The sequence below is a fragment of a genome, unplaced genomic scaffold (genome assembly GCF_019419815.1).
Source record: "Pyrus x bretschneideri cultivar Hongxiangsu unplaced genomic scaffold, Pyrus_bretschneideri_v1 Contig19, whole genome shotgun sequence".
Taxonomy (NCBI): Eukaryota; Viridiplantae; Streptophyta; class Magnoliopsida; order Rosales; family Rosaceae; genus Pyrus; species Pyrus x bretschneideri.
Window position 1 is genome coordinate 2364128 of NW_025999490.1, and position 20458 is coordinate 2384585.

The 20458-nt window shown below is 37.2% G+C and overlaps 3 protein-coding genes across 4 annotated transcripts; 1 reads left to right on the forward strand and 2 right to left on the reverse strand.

The window, feature by feature from the left end:
- Nucleotides 1-128: 128 nt before the first annotated feature.
- On the reverse strand, nt 129-1233 carry LOC103952396 (photosystem I reaction center subunit psaK, chloroplastic-like). Its single transcript, XM_009363985.3, has 3 exons — nt 998-1233; nt 622-702; nt 129-504 (listed from the first exon to the last, which is right to left on the reverse strand). The coding sequence occupies exons 1-3, from the start codon at nt 1079-1081 to the stop codon at nt 277-279; spliced, it is 393 nt and encodes a 130-aa protein (XP_009362260.2). The 5' UTR covers nt 1082-1233; the 3' UTR covers nt 129-276.
- A 1039-nt stretch (nt 1234-2272) lies between these two features.
- LOC103952397 (PLASMODESMATA CALLOSE-BINDING PROTEIN 5) lies at nt 2273-4828 on the reverse strand. Of its 2 annotated transcripts, XM_048582679.1 has the most exons (5): nt 4251-4828; nt 3681-4071; nt 3226-3564; nt 2702-2732; nt 2273-2595 (listed from the first exon to the last, which is right to left on the reverse strand). In XM_048582679.1, exons 2-5 carry the CDS (start codon nt 3874-3876, stop codon nt 2496-2498), a joined length of 666 nt encoding a protein of 221 aa, XP_048438636.1. In that variant the 5' UTR covers nt 3877-4071; nt 4251-4828; the 3' UTR covers nt 2273-2495. The 2 variants fall into 2 exon arrangements, with proteins under 2 accessions (XP_048438636.1, XP_009362261.2); XM_009363986.3 differs by lacking the exon at nt 3681-4071 and having other exon boundaries at nt 4251-4778.
- An 11606-nt stretch (nt 4829-16434) lies between these two features.
- Nucleotides 16435-18377, forward strand: LOC103952398 (protein kinase PINOID-like). Its single transcript, XM_048582159.1, has 2 exons — nt 16435-17055; nt 17289-18377. The coding sequence occupies exons 1-2, from the start codon at nt 16478-16480 to the stop codon at nt 18091-18093; spliced, it is 1383 nt and encodes a 460-aa protein (XP_048438116.1). The 5' UTR covers nt 16435-16477; the 3' UTR covers nt 18094-18377.
- Nucleotides 18378-20458: the final 2081 nt, after the last annotated feature.

A 20458-nucleotide genomic window follows, 5' to 3' on the forward strand; every position in this document is an offset into this window, starting at 1 on the left:
AACAACCAAAGAAAACAAACAGAAAGCAGTGAAGAGGTGAACAAAGACTAAAGACGCTACACCAAGTGCAAAGCGTTGTCCCCCTTCACTACCAAAAAACAATTAAGAAAGTTTAGAGCAATGAGGGCTTGCTTAAAAAGGAAAAGTTCAGCATTCTTAGCGTTTGTCATTCTTCTATCAATATGACACTTAAAAATACCATTCAGTGCACGAGGAGTTCACAAACATGTTCTCTTTTGAATCAAACTCTTGGAATTTGATTGATTAATTGACTAATTACAGGGCACCAACATTCTTAAGGCCAAGAACAACACCAACCCCAATAATGTGACCAACTGTCCCACAGGCCAAGGTATCAGCAAGTGTAAACCCAGCTGGGTCGCCAGTCTGCAGCCCAGAGTCCCTTGTTTCAAGCTTCAATCCTGCCGTTGCCTTCCTGTTTGCCGACGGGGCCAACCCAAATCTTCCGGCAAACAACATTAGGCTTGTAGTAGTCACCATTATCTGAACAAATCAAGATTATTTAATTGAACAAATTAATTAGTAATTTAATCACATTCACCTGCTAATGTATGGTCTGGTTGTTGTATGTATATATAGTTCAGTGAAATATTTGCTTACCAAATTGGTGGATGAACCAATGAAATCGCAGCGAGCTCCCAAAGCGCCCAGGCCTTTGCGCCTCATTGGTTGAGCAACCGCCTGTAAAACGAGAAATAAGAGGTTTGTAACTCAAGTTAGTCAATAACGTCATTCTGCAATTCGAAGTTTCGTGTATTGATCAAATACAAGTAAGAGCATTTACTCCTACACCTATTACACTCGAAATTCTGTGTTCGATTCTCCATTAACCTCAGTATAACAAAATCTCTATTCTTATAGCATTTAAATTTCCTTAATATAACTTTATCATATATCTTTAAGCATCTACCATGATGTAGCGAAAGATGATCGATCAACGTCAAATCCTAAAGACCGAGAGGAAAGCAGAACTTACCATGCTTTGCACATTAGAGAAGGAAATTTTGGGTCTGAGCCCATTGAACTGGGGGAGAGAAGTGGTCACAGTGGTAGCTGCCATTTGCTGAGATCTGTTGCAGTTTCTCTCTACTTGTTTGATAATTTTATCAAGTTTTGCGTACCGTAATATCGCTATAAGCTTTTAGGGCAACAAAGTCTGCAGCCGCAGCCGCATGAGCAACCTGTGGCTCCAGAATTCCAGATTTGGATGCACCAGGATCCTTTGCTGCCGTCGTGGCTCTGTCCCATTGGATTAATCATTTTACTCAATTGGATAAGGTTTTGTTTGTGGGACCCTTGTTTGTGTTGCTGCAGCAGCAACTTCTGATTGGATTTAATTTTTGAAATCTTACATTTGGGCTTCCGTTGGGCCGGTTGGACTGGGCTAGGTTGGTTTGAAAGTTAAATGCAAGTCCAGTCCACTGATGGACCGGGATTAGCCATCTAGAGGGCAAAATTGTCATTTAAGGTGTATTGTTTATGTAATGATGATTTTGGTTTGCCAGGGCCTGTGAAAGACAAAATGATGTAAATCTGTGATCCACAAAGATACTATGCAGACATTGCAGAGGGTGAGTGGGCCCCCACATTTAAACCTCCAGATTTCTGTTTCCTGGGATTTGATTGGTTCTCCTTCTCCTCATACGTATCTTTCTCTCAAAATCTCTTGAGAAATTGTTAAGGTCAATCTTGTAACTTCAGTACTATAAATATTTTTATATTTGATTTTATACAAATTGATCGATAATTCCTTCAAGAGGGGTGCGGATTTGCAAATCGAGGTTGAGCTTCCTAGTCAGTTGTACAAAATGGTAAGGTCGACAAAGCTCAACCTTGAAAAATCGGTACTTTCTTATTTGCGAGACTTGTCATAATAAGAAATGTGTCAATACTGTAATCAATAATATTGTTGTTGAACATGAATATCTGGTATGAGAAAAGACAGAAACTAACTTCGCAACAATATGTCATTATGACGATATCTTACGTCAATCATGTATTATCATACAAAAAAATTAAAACGTATAACATATGATGATTGACTTAAAATAATGCAATAACGGCAATCCTCAATCTATGAAAGATCTAGAAAAAGAAGATGAAATCCGCAATGGGAGAAACACCATATTCCATGCAAAGTGATGGTTAGATTTAGAAGTCCATACGATGTTCCCCTCAAAAAAGACAACATGGGTGTGAAGTGTGAAATCGCCATGAATGAATACGTTTAGAAGAAGAAAGCAATCAGGCAAAAGGTGGAAGGATAGGATTTGATTAATTAGAAGTAAAAGATTCCTAAACCAAAAACAAAGATAGGGATAAAGCATATTACAATTACAAAACCCTATTCTAAATTTATAATCATGTTCTCATCTCCTGCTTTTTTTCCCCCAGAGTAACAGCAAATAGCTTTTTGTAAAAGCACCGGGAATTTTGGCTTTTCTTGGAAGCAGTTTAATTAACCCATCAAAATATCAGCTTCCGAGATACAATGGCAGCAGAAGGCCAGCAAGTTGCCACCAAAGAGAGATGTGACTTTGCTTTGAGAATGGAGGTGCTGTAGAGCCTACAGATCTGAAAGAAACAGGAACAAAGGGTGTATCAATCTATAAGCATTGTAAAAGTAACAGACTTGTGTTTTAGATTACGCAAACTAAACTGTGTGATGCAACAAGCGTACCCGGGCGCAGCGTAGTTGCATTTTCCATGACCTGTAATGTGATGAAACTGATCAGTAGAGCAGAATTGAAGGCATAGAACGATAAATATCGTAGAGCGAACACATTCCGGTAGAGTTTGTGCAGCCCCAATTTGATCTTACAGTCATGTTTACTTATTGCTATGTGGAGAATATAGAGATAACCATGTAATCAAGAGATTGATCAGAAAACTTGGTAAGACTGCCAACGCTACCAAATGGCTTTCTGGCCTAATGGCATCTTCCCCGTTTAAGGAAGTGTCGGGGTGAAATCCCGGGTAAAAAATTCGGGAAGAACTAGACCCTTGTAGCACCTTACAATGTCAAAGAACATTAGCTTCTAAGGGGCACCAAAGAATTCATTTGGATTCTTCGATACCGAAAATCCATTTAGTTACGACTTCAAAATCGATCTAAGTTGTTCTGAGTTGGATTCCACCAACAGATCTTTTAAGTGACCCTTTGTTACACTACTTCTTATCAGGAAGGGGAGCTGCACAACTTACTTGGGTTCTTTTTAGTAACACCTGCAGTTCCTCCAAAATTGCAAGCAATGTCCGAATTCCCGTTCTGCTGATAATAATTATTGAAGGCATAAGAGGCATGAGACAGCAGAGTATCTGGTTCGTAACACGCTCCACCCTTTTGAATTGGCTTGCAGTCTGCCATTCCCAATCCGCAGGCCCAGTCTAATGCGTTCTGCAAATCGGCTTGGGAAACCCCGGGAAGGGCTACGCACCATGTCGTGCCATCAAGGAATGTTGTGTTCCCTTCTGGTGGTGACAATGTGGTGTCTGGAATTGCTCCATCTGCCTTCTCTTGCACCGCTGCTCCCATTGTCGAAACTAAAAGTTTGTAAAAGATTCAGTAAATTAAATCTTCAATTTCAAAACAAGCTCTACCGATTCAAGCAACAAAACATAAAGAAAAGTGGATAGCTTCGCCTAAAATTGAATAATACCAGTTAGAAAGTGGCCTAGAAGATCATGTGACTCATGTCTAACAACATGGACCCCCATAAAAGTCAGAACTGGCATCAATAGAAATTCAACAAACAAGAGAAATTTCGTTAGGGTTGTATCTTGTACGACTAGGGCAACTTCCACATCGATGAAACCACGGGAAACGTGAGTGAGACCAATAAACAGGGATACCATACTTTTGTGAGTAACGTTCTCAAGTTTGTGTCCAAACAAATAGCTATCCAAGCCTAAGTGGGATTGGATTTGCCTAGACAAACTTTTTCTTTTCTTTTTGGTCCAAAAATTGGCGCCTTAAATAGGAGGATTGGCCTACTTCCCAATCCCTTGCATTCTGCAAGCTTCAAATGTTCATATACAACTATATATATCCTGGGAAACACAGAAAAAACAAATATATAAACCTGACCAGAAACGGCCAACTTCTGAACAACAAGATTTCCAAACAAAAATACAAAAACAAAAAAACAGCAAGAAAAATAACATAAAAACCAGAGAACTCCACTGTAAACATGAAAAAAAAAAAAAAAACAGAAGAGAAGAGAAGTTACCCAGATGGCATCCCATTCCCACGAGCAAGAGGCACTGCAAAACCAAAACCCATATCTTCTTTCTCATGCTTGATACCCTTCTCCTAGAAAACAAATATAATACTAAAATAAAAATAAAAATATAAGAAAACCCACCACTCTCTCTCTCTCTCTCTCTCTCTATCTCTCTCTTGTTTGTGTTTTAAAAGTGAGAAGCAAATGAGAAAAGGGGGTGGTGGTATAAATGCAACGATTTGTTGAAGAATCTGAAGTTTCTTGAGTGGGAAATTATCTCCTTTTTCGCTTTATTTTTTTTTTTTTTTTTAATTTGAGTTTTCGAGAGAGTGTGACTGATGCTTTCGGAAGCTGAGCTATTTACTCTGTACTACTTCACTTTTGCAAATGTATACGTTTCAGAGAGAAGTCTCAGAAAGTTCGGACGCTTAAAATATTAAAGCTTTATTCACAAGGTGGTGGTGAACGTCGTGGTGGTGGTGGTGGTCGAGTCCAGCCATAAAGCAATTTTTGGGTTCTATTCGCGATGTACTGAATCCATATCACCCCCTTGGATTTTCTCCGCAATTTCCATCTTTCGTTGGGGTTATTTTGGTCCACCAACTTTGAATTAAGCAAACCAACCAGGCAGAGTACCCATTACTACCCAGGTCGAGTTCTGGGCTCAATTGGGTTAAGTGGCCCAGTTTTGGGGACGGGGCCTGGTGATGTTGAAGATGAAGTTGGCTTTTGATGGTTCGGATCTTATTCTTTGTATTTAGTTACAATCATTTTTTTTTCCCTTATTTTATACATAAAATCCCCTAATAATTTGATAATGTTAATGAGAAACGCTTAAAGAATCAAAGTTTTACTGGTGCTGGCATAGCAAACACAGCTTGTACTGGCTAAACATCTCCTATCTTTTCATTTGAAGGAGTCTATCCCACTGCTTAAGTATGACAAATGTCTAACACTACAATATCAGACGTAAAGTCTTGCCCAGCCTCATTGAGTGGATCTGGTTCCCACATCGTAGCTAGGACAAGGGTATATATTAAAAGTCTAAAGTCAAGGTGGCTAGACGGTATGAAATTGTTACACAGGTTGTTTAAGTAGGTTGGGCTAGGTTCAGCTTTTGAAGTTATCTCCAAGATGGGTCGTCATTCCCTTCATACGCCTTGCTACTTCATCTAATTAAGCAGGTTTGGGCTAGATCGTTGCACTCCTGCCACCAAATCCCCCTTTGCTACTTTCAAGCAGGAGTGGGCTAGTTGACGATTGGTTATAACATTTGAGTTTGAGTTCCTGTCTTAGTAGTTTAGATTAATTTAAAGTAAAATATTGCTTATATAGAAAAGAAACTCCCCACCTGTAGTGCAGTAATACTCAAGTGCACAAACGATTGAATTTAAGTTAGCTAAATTGAGTGATATATAGTCCTAATTAGGTTTTTTTTTTTTCCAAGCGAATTATTAATCGTAAAAACAGATACGGAAGATCGAAGTTTATTAAGTTAGCTAATTTGGTTTATGCGTGGATGTGGTAGTAAAACATTTCGTCATGAGGTACACATTTTCGCTACATTTGTTGTTGTACATCAGTTAATTTGTTTATTGTATTCAAACCTTGACTTGTACTTAAATTTGGTACGTAGTTTTGTTGAATTTGTCGTACGTATCCAACACGTAACTTTCAAGTACATGTACATTCAGTACTAAATAAATAAGGGCAGTATTAATTTATGATAGTTGCAACAACATCTCACTCTTTTGTAAGTTTTATATAGTACTGGAATTTAATTAGTTACAGGGGGTTGGACCCAACTCGGTTAATTGTTTGACGTGGTGTTGTCATAGAGAATAGTTGTAACCTGCTCTGCGTACGATATAATTTAAAGAGATGTGATATCCATGTACTCTATTTTACTTTTCACATACTTTTTAAATTTTCAATCGTCGGATAGAATGAATTAAATAAGATCAACGGACAGAAATTAACAAGGGGTGTGTAAGAAGTAATTTGGGATATGTAGATAGCACATCCCAATTTAAATAGTTGTGAATCTCATTGATTTGTGACGAAAGATTGTGTACTAATTCTGCACATGTAGGCTCATTATGTACATGTTAATGTCCAGCAACTGGTGAAGCATCGCTGGCTGTCAAGGAGCCTATTGAACTCGGGTCGTTGAGTCGGAGAGATTTTCAGTGTGATTGAAACACGGAATAGGTATATTATGTGTCACTATATAAATTGTGGGATATATCTGCTAAAAAGTTAATAACTTAAAAAATAAAATTTCCAACTACTTATATAAAAACACGTGGTGTACCATCCGTGTTCCGGTCCCAATGAAAAATTTCTAATTGAGCCGACCTCTCACATATTTTACACAGTTTGTTGAACACTATTTTTGGCGCTTCAAAATATCAACATGCAGTTTTATTTGAGTTTATGATTACTCTTTTAGCGCCTATAAAAATTTCCTACAATCCTTGTTCAAATACAATGTCAGCACGATAAGATGAATTAAGATGGATTAAATCACATAAGTTTGATGATTTTGGTTCAATCAAACAAGACTCAAGGATGCATAAATGTCTAACACCACAATGCTCTTTTAAACAGTTTTCGAGGGTCTAATTTGTGAATAAGCTAATTATAAATGAGAAATTTAAAAAGTAGCCAAATTGTTGACATACTTCGGACTTATATGGACATACTCAAGAGGGCTCGAGCTATCTCATGGTCACTTGAGCAGTGCTCATGCTCACTCAAGGCCCCACTAAGTAGTGCTCGAGCACTACTCAAGTGGTCTCAAGATAGCTCACGCACTACTGAACTAGTCCTCGAAATTGAGCAAACGCTGCTTTAGTAGCTTCGATAAATAAAGGCAAGGGGGACACTAGACATAAAAATCTTGCTGCTGTATGATTCTTGCTGGTATATTTAAATCTCTATTAAACTTTAGTGATGAAACACGCTGATAACTTGCAGATTTTGGGTCACATAAAAATCTTGTTTCTGCATTATTCTTGCTAGAGTAAATCCACATTGCACAATCTAAATTAGTTTTAAAAATGCTAGTCTGATCACATTTTTCATCCCACCCAAGTCATGTGAGGTAGTACTCAATGCCTCAAACCAATCTTACGTGGTTAAAGTCATAAAAATCTCGAAATGGGGCTAAATATAAAAAATTTGGCAATTTGTACAACAAAATTTCTTGAATTTTTTGTATGCATGAGCCCATCATATAGGAATTTTTTTGAAACGTACCCAATTTAGACATGTGGTCAAACAAACCTTTTAGGGCTCGAGTGACTATATATCTAATTTGAAAGAAACCTTTTCGTTTAAGAATTATTTCGTTTTTAGTTGTTTTCATTTTAAGATTTTGTTTACATTCATTATTCTTAATTTCTCGAGCCAAACTAATTAAACGCTTTTATAGACGTATTACCTTTATAGACCCGTCATTTTATCCTTATTATAGACCCTATCAATTTTTGAAATTGAATAGTTCAACGTTGACCAGTTTGATCTTGTCTGGGCTCCATGCTCCCTCAACATTTAGTAATACCTGAGCCAAATCACGAGCTGCAAATTGCATCACACATAAAAATAAAATCATATAAATTTTGCAGAAATAAGATCCAGCAATACATATATAATATCATACAGCGGGACAAAATCTAGCAGTCAGATGAGCGACCACCGTACTATATCAGCAGATCAAGTAGACATGGAAGCAACGTCTGCATATTTTTATGGTACGAAGAAAGAGAGATAATTCAACTTCCGTACTTGGATTCCAAACCCTAATTTTTTTTTTTTTTTTAACTATTTTGGGTTGTTCTTGATACAGCCATTACGTACCACACACCATTAAGGTTTTAATCGTATTTTATTGTAAAACTAGTAGACTATAGTACAGACTTAATATAAAAGTCATTTTAATATTAAATTAGTGTCATAATTTTCAACTAATCCAACATTTTTTATATGCTTCGTTGATGAAGAATTTGTCTACGTGACATATTTTGTCCGTTTGTCGGCCTATCAAAACAGCGGGAATATTGGTGGTTTGTTCACTGTCCTTTCTCAAGCATTTTCCCTCTGCTATTTCCTTGAAATGGTCATTAATTTTTTTAAAAAAAAAAAACAAATTAATCCTAATATACCATTATTGTTGCATTTCCACCCCTACATTTCATGTATTGATATAATTAGATTGATTAATTTATTCATCATGCATTCCTCACATATATTAAACTTGTAGGGTTGATGTGAAAAGCATAACTTTGCTGCGGAATCTCTGTATTTGTAGCATCATAAGCTCCTAGCCATACTTTAATGCGACGTGCACTTTTGTGTAAATGTTACTTTAGTTTCCACGAGCCTTTATCAAATTATAGGTAAACTGGGGGACCAAATATTCAATACATTGAAGGATCTCTTATATGCCATGGATAATGATCAAAGCTTGAATGTGATGGGTATAGATATTTGTTTGCTTGATATTTTTTGGTCTATTCCAACCAAGACACCATTGATTTTTTTCCCATCTGTGTTGGTGTACCCTGAGTGCAAGCCTTGATGCAAGGGAAAAGTTTGTTCTTTTGTGACCGAAAGGTCATGAGTTTGAATCATAGAAACAACATCCTTGCAAAGCAAGAGAAAGGTTGTGTACAATAGGTGTTTTCCCTTACCCCCTTTTTCGATCTTTACAAAGAGGGGAGCCTTGTTGTTGGTATGAAGTCCCTCTTTTGTTTGGTGTACTCTAACAAGTTTCATCAATTAGCATTTATAATCTTTATGGTCTAATTAGTGTTGATGTAGTCTTGTAGAGTTGGACATGAGAGAGTGTGGGAGAGTGAGAATGTTATGCACTTTGTTTTCCATGTCAAATTTTAATAGTATTTAAGGGGGGAGCACAAAAAATTTGTACTTTCGGATTGCACTACAAATTTACAACTTACGAATAATACTATACACACCAACTGTTTTCTCAACTCTCTGACACAATGAATTTCCAAAAGAACGGAACTTGGTTGCTGAAAAATTAGCAGCATCTCCTACTACTCACCAATCAAAGATGGACATGTGTCCAAGTGATTGATTTTTCATCACATATTGGACACATGTCCATCAGTGATTGGTGAGCAGCCGGAGTTGCTGCTAATTTTTTCAGCAGCCAAGTTCTTTCCTTTCCAAAAACAAGTTGGAAATTGGGCGCTGTGGTACGTCTACAAATTCGGGGTGCAATTATAACTAGCAAAAATAAGACACGAAATGTTAAATACTTAACTAGCAAAAATAAGACACGAAATGTTAAAATGCCATTATACATACTCATATATCGATGGTACGCGATCGTCAAACATAATTTCAATTTATATGATACTATATAGTATGATATCAATTTAGCATATGAAAGGCAGGTGTATCAACAATAAACAACGATGATTGTATCGATATACACCTATATGAAGATCGTATCAATAGAATCATAAACTATTGTCATAGTAAAACATAAAGTCTTTGTCGATGTTATCGATCGAGCAGCCACAATGGGCATTTGAGACATTTTGCATGTCAATTTTTACTAGTTTGGCAATTCTTTTTATCACTTGTACTAGAGCTGCACTGATTTCCCAAAACCAGTTGTGTCACCAGTACAAAGTGTGCCAATAATGCACAATTCACAATTTTTGCACTCCCTCAATGGAAGATGTGCATAATTTTTTTATCGACCTATTTTCTATGGTTGATAAGATTTCGTCTTGTTCTCTTGTTACAGAAGGAAACAGGGATGCTTGTGAAATTGGCGACATTCAAACAGAATATGCAAATGGTACAATTAATTGAGGTAGAGTTGTCTTGTAAGATATCTTTGTGAATCACAAAAAGTCATCTGGCAATCTCACTGATTACTTCTGGTTTAAGGTTAATTCATCCAGTGGCTAATTATTAATTAATTAGTAACGGGATGTGCTATTCACATATCATTTTTACTTCTCACACACTCCTTATTAATTTATGTCCATTGATCTTCTTCATTTTATCCGATCTGATGGCCGAAAATTAAAATAATGTATGAAAAGTAAAAAGGGATGTGTAGATATCACACCTCTTATTAACATGTTCTATAACAATGGATAAAAACAGAAAGATCCTCGAGAAAATTCCAAACACCAAAGTAAGTAAACGGACAACAACGGAGTTAAAAACTTGGCCCACAAGATCTACAAAGTTAGATTAGCCACATTTGGTGGTCACTGGTTCAGAACTTGTTTAGAAACATATAAATGGTGTTTTTTTTTTTTTTTTTTTTTTTTTTTTTTTTTTTTTTTTTAAGAAAACACGTTAGGTGTTTAAAATATATATATATATATATATTATCTAAAAATGTTTGCAGTCATTTTAAAAGTATTTTCAAACAAACTATTAATTACCTAATTCAATGAATCAGATTTTTGGGCCCTTGTTATATTTTCTGATCAATTATTGAATATTCCACCAGTTGATAATTTTGTCTACCTTTGAAATGCGTCCAAAATATCCCAGTTCAATTATTAAGTTTTCTTCCTATGACTATTAGGTTGTTTGTGTTTTTGTTCAGATTAGACTATTAGCATAGGCAGCTATATTAACATAGGCAGATTAGACTTAATATCTAGACTGATGGCCGGAAACAAATCTTAGGTTTTGGTTGGTAAGGTGCTGCGTTTATGATTGTTCATGTTGTAGGTTGTAAGAAGTTATTCAACACCAAACACGTTTCATAAAGTATTTAATTTATCTATAAAACATAAATATAAGTTCATTTTGATACATCAAATTTACACGTTGTTATCATGTCGCTTGTTAATGATTGAATCCTATAAAACAAACCCTAACACAATTAATTTTATCGTACACGTATTTGTCTAAAAAACGTGTCTATTAAGATGGATTCCCGGTTAGCCATATTTATCAGGGGTTAACTTGGTTATACCAGTTCTAGTAGCTCTACCATGAAATGATTGATTTAGTTAGCATTCGGAGTTGTAGTTGTGTGTTACGGAGAAGTGTGTGTATCCTCTTTTATTCAAGTTTCTAATTCTCTTATCCGTAAATGAAGGAAATTAGAATATCGTTCTTCAAATTTAACATTTGGAGTTAGTTGCGTTCATGTATACATGTGATTAAACAGGTAAAGTATGGTTTTAATAATCTAATTTTTTTTGGTAGTTTAAGTTTGTAACCTCAAAACTAACAAGCCAACGTTAAATGTGGGTTTTTGGTTTGCACTTTTGGAGTAATGTCAAGGCTGAAATGCAAAAAACAATTCCACTTGCTACACTTTTTGCTGGCCTTTTCCAAAACACTAGGGTTTCCATGCAAACAATCATGGGGCCCTTTCATCAACTTCCTCTCAATCTACTTCTCCAAAAGTGTGAAATAATAAATATATTCGAGTATGAAATAATCTAATAATCTTTATAAATCATGTAGGCTTTTGAGTCTCGTTCTTTTCAAAGGAAGGGAACCAGCAGACTGCATCTCCCAATCAATCAGCCTGTAGAAATTTTTAATATGCCGAAAATACAGTTTGTTATAGTAAGTATCATAATGCAAATGTTAGAAATTTTTTCAAGTATTCAATCATTTGTATTATGACATTTGATAATATAATTAGTATCGGAGTACGTTCCCGACGTACTGAAAAATCTCTCCTCAAACAGTTGCAAACCCAGCTCTCTTTAGGCCATGTGGAATTTTAGTATCGATCTAATACTCCTTGCTGGTTAGTTTACTTCAACCTCCTTATCATATTCAAAAGACATTTGAAGGTGCACATGGAATTGGCTAACTACACCCAACATACATGCAGTCCGCTACAACTCATATCATCGAGAGAGACTTAACCGCAATGGGTGATATATATATATATATATATATATATATATATATATCTCTGTGTGTGTGTGTGTGTAATTTGATGTATGTATATCTCTCTTCGCGTAACGTACACAATATAGCTAATTAAATTTTAGCCCGCATGCAACGTCGGAGATTCAGTGTCTAGTTTAATGCAAATGAACCCTTATTTGCTAATAGTAGTTATGTCCTCGTTGCTGCGCGCAGGAGCAGAGAATGGTGCCAGTGTAAAAGAGCATCTTCAACTGCAATGAATCACTGCCATTTTTTCAAGTTTTAACCGTCTAAATTCTTGTCACATTTTTGATATATCAGTTTTACTTTTAAATTCTTGTTTATTTATTTTTCTACAGATTAATTATGTCCTCTTATATATTCTACCATTTAACTTAGGCATTCTTAATGGTTAAGAGAGTTCACTCATGAATCTAAGATCTTATGTTCAAATTCGTCACTTCCAGTATCACTTGTGTAAAAAAGAAACAAAAAAAGAGGGATCCTATGAATATTAATCAAATTCAGCAAAGTCACTTGTCGTGTCGAATATAATATATCTTTTGGATTACGAAAAATATAACAATAATAATCCAACAATAGAGTTACCAAAACTGTATTCTGAATTTGAGTCGTAGATGATGTGCTAAGGTTTGATACTTCACTGTCAATATTAATCACGATTTAATATATAGGCTTTTGAGCCAAAGTAGTCTCTAAGATTAACATAATTCCTCTTTTTGGTCATTCAGATTTAAAATCGATAGAACTATTGTCCATCCACAGTCAATCACTTGGTCATTCCGTAAAAAATTCTCCATTAAACAAAGACAAAAATGACAAAATATCCTTAATTCTTGTCAAATCATTTTGGCCCTGTTTAAAATTTAGGGTTCGATTTGTTGTTGTATTCTTCCCTTGGAGGTAATGTATATGCATACAAGACTACACTTGTAGTACAAAAGACAATTAAAGAATCGTAGTAAATTAAGGAATCCTAATAACATACTAACAGCATTCAATTGATTCACGCCAACATGTACTCGAATTCAAATTCTAGTCAATCAAATACTACGACATAATTTGATGAATCAGATTATAGGGCGTCTCATAGTATCGACACGCAATCATTTAGCCTTGGACACTATTTGACACTTGGTTGGAAATGCTTCGTTGATCAACGACAGTTAACCTTTTGAATGAAATATGATCCAGGAATTCAGACTCTCAAATCAACAGTAGAATATAGAAGCATTTGAAATTTCTACTGCAGTCGACATCTGCAGGATGCAGCCAAGGAGTAGTTAAATACTTTTAAGAGTCACTTCTCATCGAAGACTCAATTATTGTACGCTTTTCTCAACCCTCATTGTATTTTACTGCTACCATTATTAGTTTTCAATTCTAGCATATCTACGTTTTTTACACGTATTTTGTTGGAACTATTTAGTAATGTACTTCAATGATATAAATCATCTATATTTTAGTACTTTATTCACAAATTATTCTTAGAAAAAATTAGGTAAATCCAAAATTATTAAGATATTTATTTGTAGTGAGAAAAATGGACGAATACGATCTATAAAGAAACACTAAATTTAATCTAATGGTCATATTTTTGGATTTGGGCAATTTTTAGTAGACATGATCTTTGAGGTAAGACATAAACGATAGACGGTTAAATCGTTGAAATACGTTATGAAGTAGGCCTTACAAAAACGTGTATCAAAATGTGTAAAACACGTATGTCTTTGGATCCTAACCCTATACATATATATGATGATAGCGAAAGAGAAGACGTATTTATCTCAAATTAATGAGTTTATCGGCATTGTGACATTCTGATCCAATAACGTTATATTATGTGTAAGTTTTTGTTTTTTTTCACAAGGCATAATGTTATTGGATCACATAGTGATGACCCCCTTCCATGCAAATTATTTTTGTGAAAGAGAGAAAAAGCGAACCAAAACAAACCACGCGGCTCAGTGGGGCATCAACACTTTTAAGAGCATAAAAATTCAAATCCCTTGAAATCAAGATAATAGATTGGTAACTGAAAACGCTAGGCTGAAGAACGATACACGCTTTCTTCAGAATCTTAAACACCAATACATGGTGTGGCTTGGAATTCAAACAAAAAACTCGACGGATTTAAAGGGGTGATCATCACCACCTTCTTGGCCCGCTCCGTACAAGAACTCCTGTGCAACTCCTATCCCTCGATTGTTTTCGGTAGGGGGTAGCATTCACTTTGCGTCGTGTTCGATTGTGTTTTTTGTTTGGATTCGACTTCAATGATGATCTAGCTTTAACTCGATCTGTTTAATTATATTTTGTCAATAATGCCTTGATGATATCAACTCCTACCCCTCCATTGTTTTCGGTAGGTGGTAGCATTCACATTGCGTCGTGTTCAATCGTGCTTTTTGTTTGGATTCGACTTCAATAACGATCTAGTTCTAACTCAATCTGTTTAATTATATTTGTCAAATGCCTTGACGATATCAACTCTACATGTTTATAAATCGTTTTGTGTTCAGATATGTAGTTATGCAAACATTTTGTTTCAAATGATTTGCATTTGTTTTGGTAAATGTGAATCGCTCGACTGTGCGCGCGATATTATGTACCTTGTCAATTTTTCGACATTAGAGGTGTTGATAAGCTTTCAACTGTGTTTATAGGCAAATGCAAATGGGAAAGTTTTAACATAATATAAGGCAATAATTTTAACCATTATATGGGATGCGTTCGCAATATTCTCTTCATTCAAGGAAGCGGACAGTTGATGACAACAGGTCAGGAAGGACAATTGCTACTAAAAAACCGATTATCGCATGTTTTTAGAGGTTGTACTTGGCCCATCCAGCCCCTTAAAACTCGCGACTTACCAAATAAAATAGACTATTCCGAACTCTTTCTTCAAGTCGCTACCAACTACAAATCAGGTATGATCAATTGAAGAAAAAAAGAAAAAAAATCGATATTTATAGTCGGATCTGCGATATATGTCATACAACAAAAGAACTTGTGCACACCTTAGGTTTGAAACAGGAAATCATTTTAATTAAACGACTTGCCAATAGAGGTGACAAATCAACTCATTAAGTTGTTAATGGGTATATGTTAAAATCCGTTTAACATGATATCGCTGTAATATCGAGATGAAATTAGTAGTGATTATGAATTAAACTAAATTAATCATAACAGGTACCTATTAACAACCTAATAAATTGATTTGTCACATGTGCTTGGCACAGCATGCATGATAAGTTACCAACTTACCATCTTTGAAGTCTAATTTTTCTTCTGAATAAAGTTCCCAATTCGTATCTATCATCTACGCACCTGAATGTTCTCAATGCCCATCTCACGCACATCAACGATAAGAAAATTGACCGTAACAGTCCCCAATAGGGGCAATTCCGACATTTTCCTCAACCCCTTCCCAGCAGTGAAACCGCACCCGCGGTAAGTTTCTAGCGCCATGCGCAGAACAACAAAGACCACCATTCCCACGTGCCCAACCTGCATATTATTCTAACAGGATCCTTTCTAGATCCTTTTGGTGAGATCATAAAGATTAATGAGTCGTATCTGTTCATAATATATTATACGGTCAATTTTTACCAAGTATTATTTGTATTTTATTTTAAATAAAAAATTTAAAATAATTTCTGATAGTATGATATACGATAAATGAACAGAATTGACAGATTCTGAAATCCTCACAAATAAGATCCGGGTTACATATTATTACCTCACCCCAAAAAGTTACCGCTTTACCGCGCTGTTACATTACTTCCAGCATAAATACCCAACTGCCTTCCAACTCCTCTCAGAACTCAAAACACAGTGTGTTGAGCAAACCAGCTCCTCAAACCAAAACCTCTCTCTCTCTCTCTCTCTCGCCCCCCCCCTTGGTTTCTCTCTCTAGGTTTCATACTTTTTGAGAGAAACCCTACTTCTGAAATCCTACCTGAAAAAGCCTGCTGCTGCGTTTAAACCTGCCATTCAAGGCACTCGCTTTCTGCAATCGTACGGAGATCCATTAATGGCGTCACTGCTCCACTTGAACCTTCAAGCCACAAGCTTTGACCCAACCACAAACACAAACCCTTCTCCAAGTTCTCTGTATTAAAATTCAAAATCGCCTTTCCGCACGTCACAAATTCCCCAGGAATCTTCTGTTTTTCTTCTTCGTATCCGATTCGCCGAAAACTGTTCCTTCGATTCCTCCACAAAATTTATATAAAAAGCCCTCCGCTTATTGATTCTTTCTCGAGGAAATTCGGATTGGGTGTCCATAAAAACGTTTGATTTCTAAGATGTTAGAGCGTGATTCGGATGGTGAAGCAGTAAACTCGAGTCACAGTTCAATGAGCAGTGAAAGCTGCAGCAGCTTCAGCCGCCTCTCGTTCGACGCCGCCGCCGCCACCACCACCGCCTCCGACCTCTTGGCCGAGACACTAAGCCTCAAGCCTCACCGCTCCTCCGACTTCGCCTACTCCGCCATTCGCTCCAAAAAAACAGCCCTCACTTTCCGCGACTTCCATCTCCACCGACGCATCGGCGCCGGTGACATCGGCACCGTCTACCTCTGCACACTCAGAAGCAGCGACTCTTCAAGTCCGGCCGATCAGTATACCGAGTCTACGTCTTCCTCGTGCCTTTACGCCATGAAAGTAGTCGACAAGGATGCTCTTGCGATGAAGAAGAAGGTGCAGAGAGCCGAGATGGAGCGAAAGATCCTAAAAATGCTTGACCACCCGTTCTTGCCTACTCTCTACGCCGAGTTTGAAGCCTCGCATTTCTCTTGCATCGTCATGGAGTACTGCTCCGGCGGCGACCTCCACTCCCTCCGCCACAATCAGCCTCAAAAACGCTTCTCCCTCAACTCCGCAAGGTACATTTTTGAATATTCCTCCATTAATTTAAAAAAAAAAAAAATGACCGCCATTTTCTTTTGTAATTTTGTTTTCTTGTGAATACATTACTCAGATTAGAACATGAGATGTTCTTATCTTGTCTGCTTTATCTCACTGCATAGTCGCCTTCAATCATATTTTTTGGTCCTAATTTTGTTTAACTCGGACGCTTCGACTCGGTCTAAACTCGGTTTTTTGTCCGTATATGCAGGTTCTACGCTGCGGAGGTCCTGGTGGCGTTGGAATACCTCCACATGCTGGGAATCATCTACAGGGACCTAAAACCCGAGAACGTGCTGGTCAGATCGGACGGTCACATCATGCTCTCCGACTTTGACCTCTCACTATGCTCGGACGCAATCCCTGCCGTTGAATCACCCGACTCGTATTCCGACTCCGCGTCCTCATCGACCCCATCGTACACCCGCCCGCAGCAGAGGGCAACTCTCACCCCCTTCTCCTGCCTCTCCAACCGGCTGTTCCGGTCGCGCAATGTCCGGACCCTCTCCCCGAACCGGCTCTTCGTCGCCGAACCGGTGGCCGCCCGGTCGCAGTCCTTCGTTGGGACCCACGAGTACGTGACCCCCGAAGTCGCCTCCGGTCGGTCCCACGGAAACGCCGTCGACTGGTGGGCATTCGGCATCTTCCTCTACGAGTTGGTCTACGGCCGGACGCCGTTCGCGGCTCCATCGAACGAGACCACCCTGCGTAACATTGTGAAAAAACCTCTAACATTCCCAACCTCCACGCCCTCCAGCGCGCTGGAGGGCCACGCGCGGGACCTCATTTCCGGGTTTCTCAACAAGGACCCGGACCGGCGACTCGGGTCGAAGCGCGGAGCCGCTGACGTCAAGAAGCATCCGTTCTTCAAGGGCATCAACTTGGCGTTGGTGCGGTCGCTCACGCCGCCGATGATCCCGGGTTCGATAAGAAGGCAAAACACGACGCCGTATTGCCAGGCCAAGATCGAGGATAGTCGAAATACGAGACAATCGACGGAGTTCGATTACTTCTGAGAAGCAACGGCGAGATGTGCGCCACGCGTTGAGACAACCCTGCCCGATTTTGTGACAGGCGGGTGACAGTTGTATATTCGAGCGGTCTTTTGTTTCCCTTCTTTTTTTCCTTTTTTCTTTTTTTAAATTTCTTTTTTTATAGATTTCTTATATTTAGATAAAATATCTGAGAACATGAGAAAGAGAAAAAAAAGCTGTATTGCCATGTTGGTACGTACACGTGTTTTCTCAATTTGACTATTTTACCGTTAAAATGAGAAATATTAGATCAGACCGTCTTATCACGTATTTTGTTTAATTTTTCTTTATGTATTATATTTTGACAGTCAAATGAACAAAACAAATAAAGTAACGTAGAAGGATTCAAGAGAATGATACGGGCAACGTGGCGGTTGATGAGCGAGTTTAAAATGCTTGTTGATATTCTGATAATCGGTTGTGTCACGTACATTATAATGCAATATGCTTGTCGATATTTCATAGTCAGTTGGGTTGCGTACGTCTTAATGCAGCCTGATCTAAGATAAATTTCAAAGCGTAAAACAAGCTACTTTATCCGAAAGAACATTTGACTATTTACATGCAATTAGGGATGCTTGGAACTTGGTCTGCCGAATGTGAGAAGGTCGTACGTTGAAGAAAATTCGTTACTTTTGAATTCCACAATTTCCCACTTTTTCCTTTTGTGTTGTTAATTTTAAAACATTTTTTTCTTATTTTTTCACCGACAACTTGAGTTACTGGTTCCACAGGTCCGAGGTCGGTTCATTTGTATATAGGAAAGAAGAAAAACTTCTAACCCTACCGAATAACTCATCATCAAGCTTCCTAAACCTACTACAAAGAGAGAGCAGCATCCCGGACCTACTTTCGTTGCAACTTAAATAACACATCACATTTTAATTATTTCCATTAATGCTATACTTTTAAAACCAACCACATCGCCCTCATTCACCAATACACGTAACACATCATTTCTTGTTTTAATAATTTCGATTTAATGTTATACGTTTAAACCAACCACAACGCCCGCATTCATAAAAAATTCTACGTTGCAACTAGAGATAGATTGGCCAATAAATATTTTTCTATATGTTACAAAAAGTTCTTAGTTGAAGAGAGAAAATATATGATCACACGTATATATGAGATATTGTATGGAAATATAAATCCCGATTACACGTAAGAATTCTTCCTCCTCCAAACAGACTCTTGCATACAATTAGAGTTAGTGTTCTACAATGAAGATATACTCTCGCTTACAAGTAATAATACTAGAAGACATGGAAATTCGACCACAGGACCTCATGTGTTAATATATTTCAGTTCCATCTGTTTCACTACGAGGAAAAGTAAAGCAACAAAACTTTACATAAATGTTGATGCTATGGAGATCATTCTTTTAGACCATATTTTATAAATCACATAATTTGACGGTTGATGATTTAAAGAAATAATCTAACCATCAATCATCATATCATGTGGCATACAAAATATGAAACGTTGAATAAGAGTTTTTGTGGGCATTGTCGGGTCGGGAAAGCCCATCAATTTATTAGTCCATTAGCCCATGAAAAACACATGGGATTGTCCATGGTCACCTGCCAACCAGGCAGCCCTACCAACTGTATTAAAAGCTCTGTCCCTTCTTTGTTCAAAACCAAAACAAACAATAATTCGAAGAAAACCCAAAACAATACAAAACCTAGGGTATATACCCAAGATGCTTTGCCAAACCAATGAAATGCCTCCACGTGTTCCCATTTCATGCTGGTCACGTGGCAGCTCCTCTCATGCAAAATTTTAGGGCAGGAGCATGATCCGCCATCTTACTATGCTTCGTACAATATAAGTTTGTTTAAGTTTTAAGTGATTCTGTATCTCTAAATTAATCTTCTTACATTGTTTAGCAAATTTCACTCTGTTGATGTATGTTATGCATTGATGTACTCTTAATTTCAATTTTTCAACTTAATGCTAAAAACTGAAACATGTCACAAGCACAAATAAATAAGAGTTGTGCTACTAATCACAAGTTGTATATGCATACGGATGAACATTGTTTTGATGAAGTGTTCTGAAATCCATTCCATTAACCAGTGATAGACACATTCATACGTGAGCTGCCACAGTGGTTGATTTGTATTTGAAAAAGAAAATTAACATAATTTGATAGTCATAAAGAGAAATGCCAATGAGACTTTTGAAAATGAGATTATCTGTGAACTCTCTGTCATCTTATATTTTTAGCACATATCGTATAACGTTGACATAAAAATTAACATCAAAATACGAAGTATCAGATAGCTCAAAGAGAATTCTTCGTGAAATAGATAAGAATCAAAAGACATGTTTGATTAAACAA

Excerpts from the sequence above, each read along its gene's own strand:
- LOC103952396 (XM_009363985.3), bottom strand. The coding sequence starts at position 1,081 with ATGGCAGCTACCACTGTGACCACTTCTCTCCCCCAGTTCAATGGGCTC. Across the intron at positions 703-997 it reads TCTCTAATGTGCAAAGCATG|GCGGTTGCTCAACCAATGAG; the intron begins GTAAGTTCTGCT and ends CTCGTTTTACAG. Across the intron at positions 505-621 it reads TTGGTTCATCCACCAATTTG|ATAATGGTGACTACTACAAG; the intron begins GTAAGCAAATAT and ends TGATTTGTTCAG.
- LOC103952398 (XM_048582159.1), top strand. The coding sequence starts at position 16,478 with ATGTTAGAGCGTGATTCGGATGGTGAAGCAGTAAACTCGAGTCACAGT. Across the intron at positions 17,056-17,288 it reads TTCTCCCTCAACTCCGCAAG|GTTCTACGCTGCGGAGGTCC; the intron begins GTACATTTTTGA and ends CCGTATATGCAG.
- LOC103952397 (XM_048582679.1), bottom strand. The coding sequence starts at position 3,876 with ATGGTATCCCTGTTTATTGGTCTCACTCACGTTTCCCGTGGTTTCATC. Across the intron at positions 2,733-3,225 it reads TGTTACTAAAAAGAACCCAA|GTCATGGAAAATGCAACTAC; the intron begins GTAAGTTGTGCA and ends ATCACATTACAG. Across the intron at positions 2,596-2,701 it reads TGCAACTACGCTGCGCCCGG|ATCTGTAGGCTCTACAGCAC; the intron begins GTACGCTTGTTG and ends TGTTTCTTTCAG.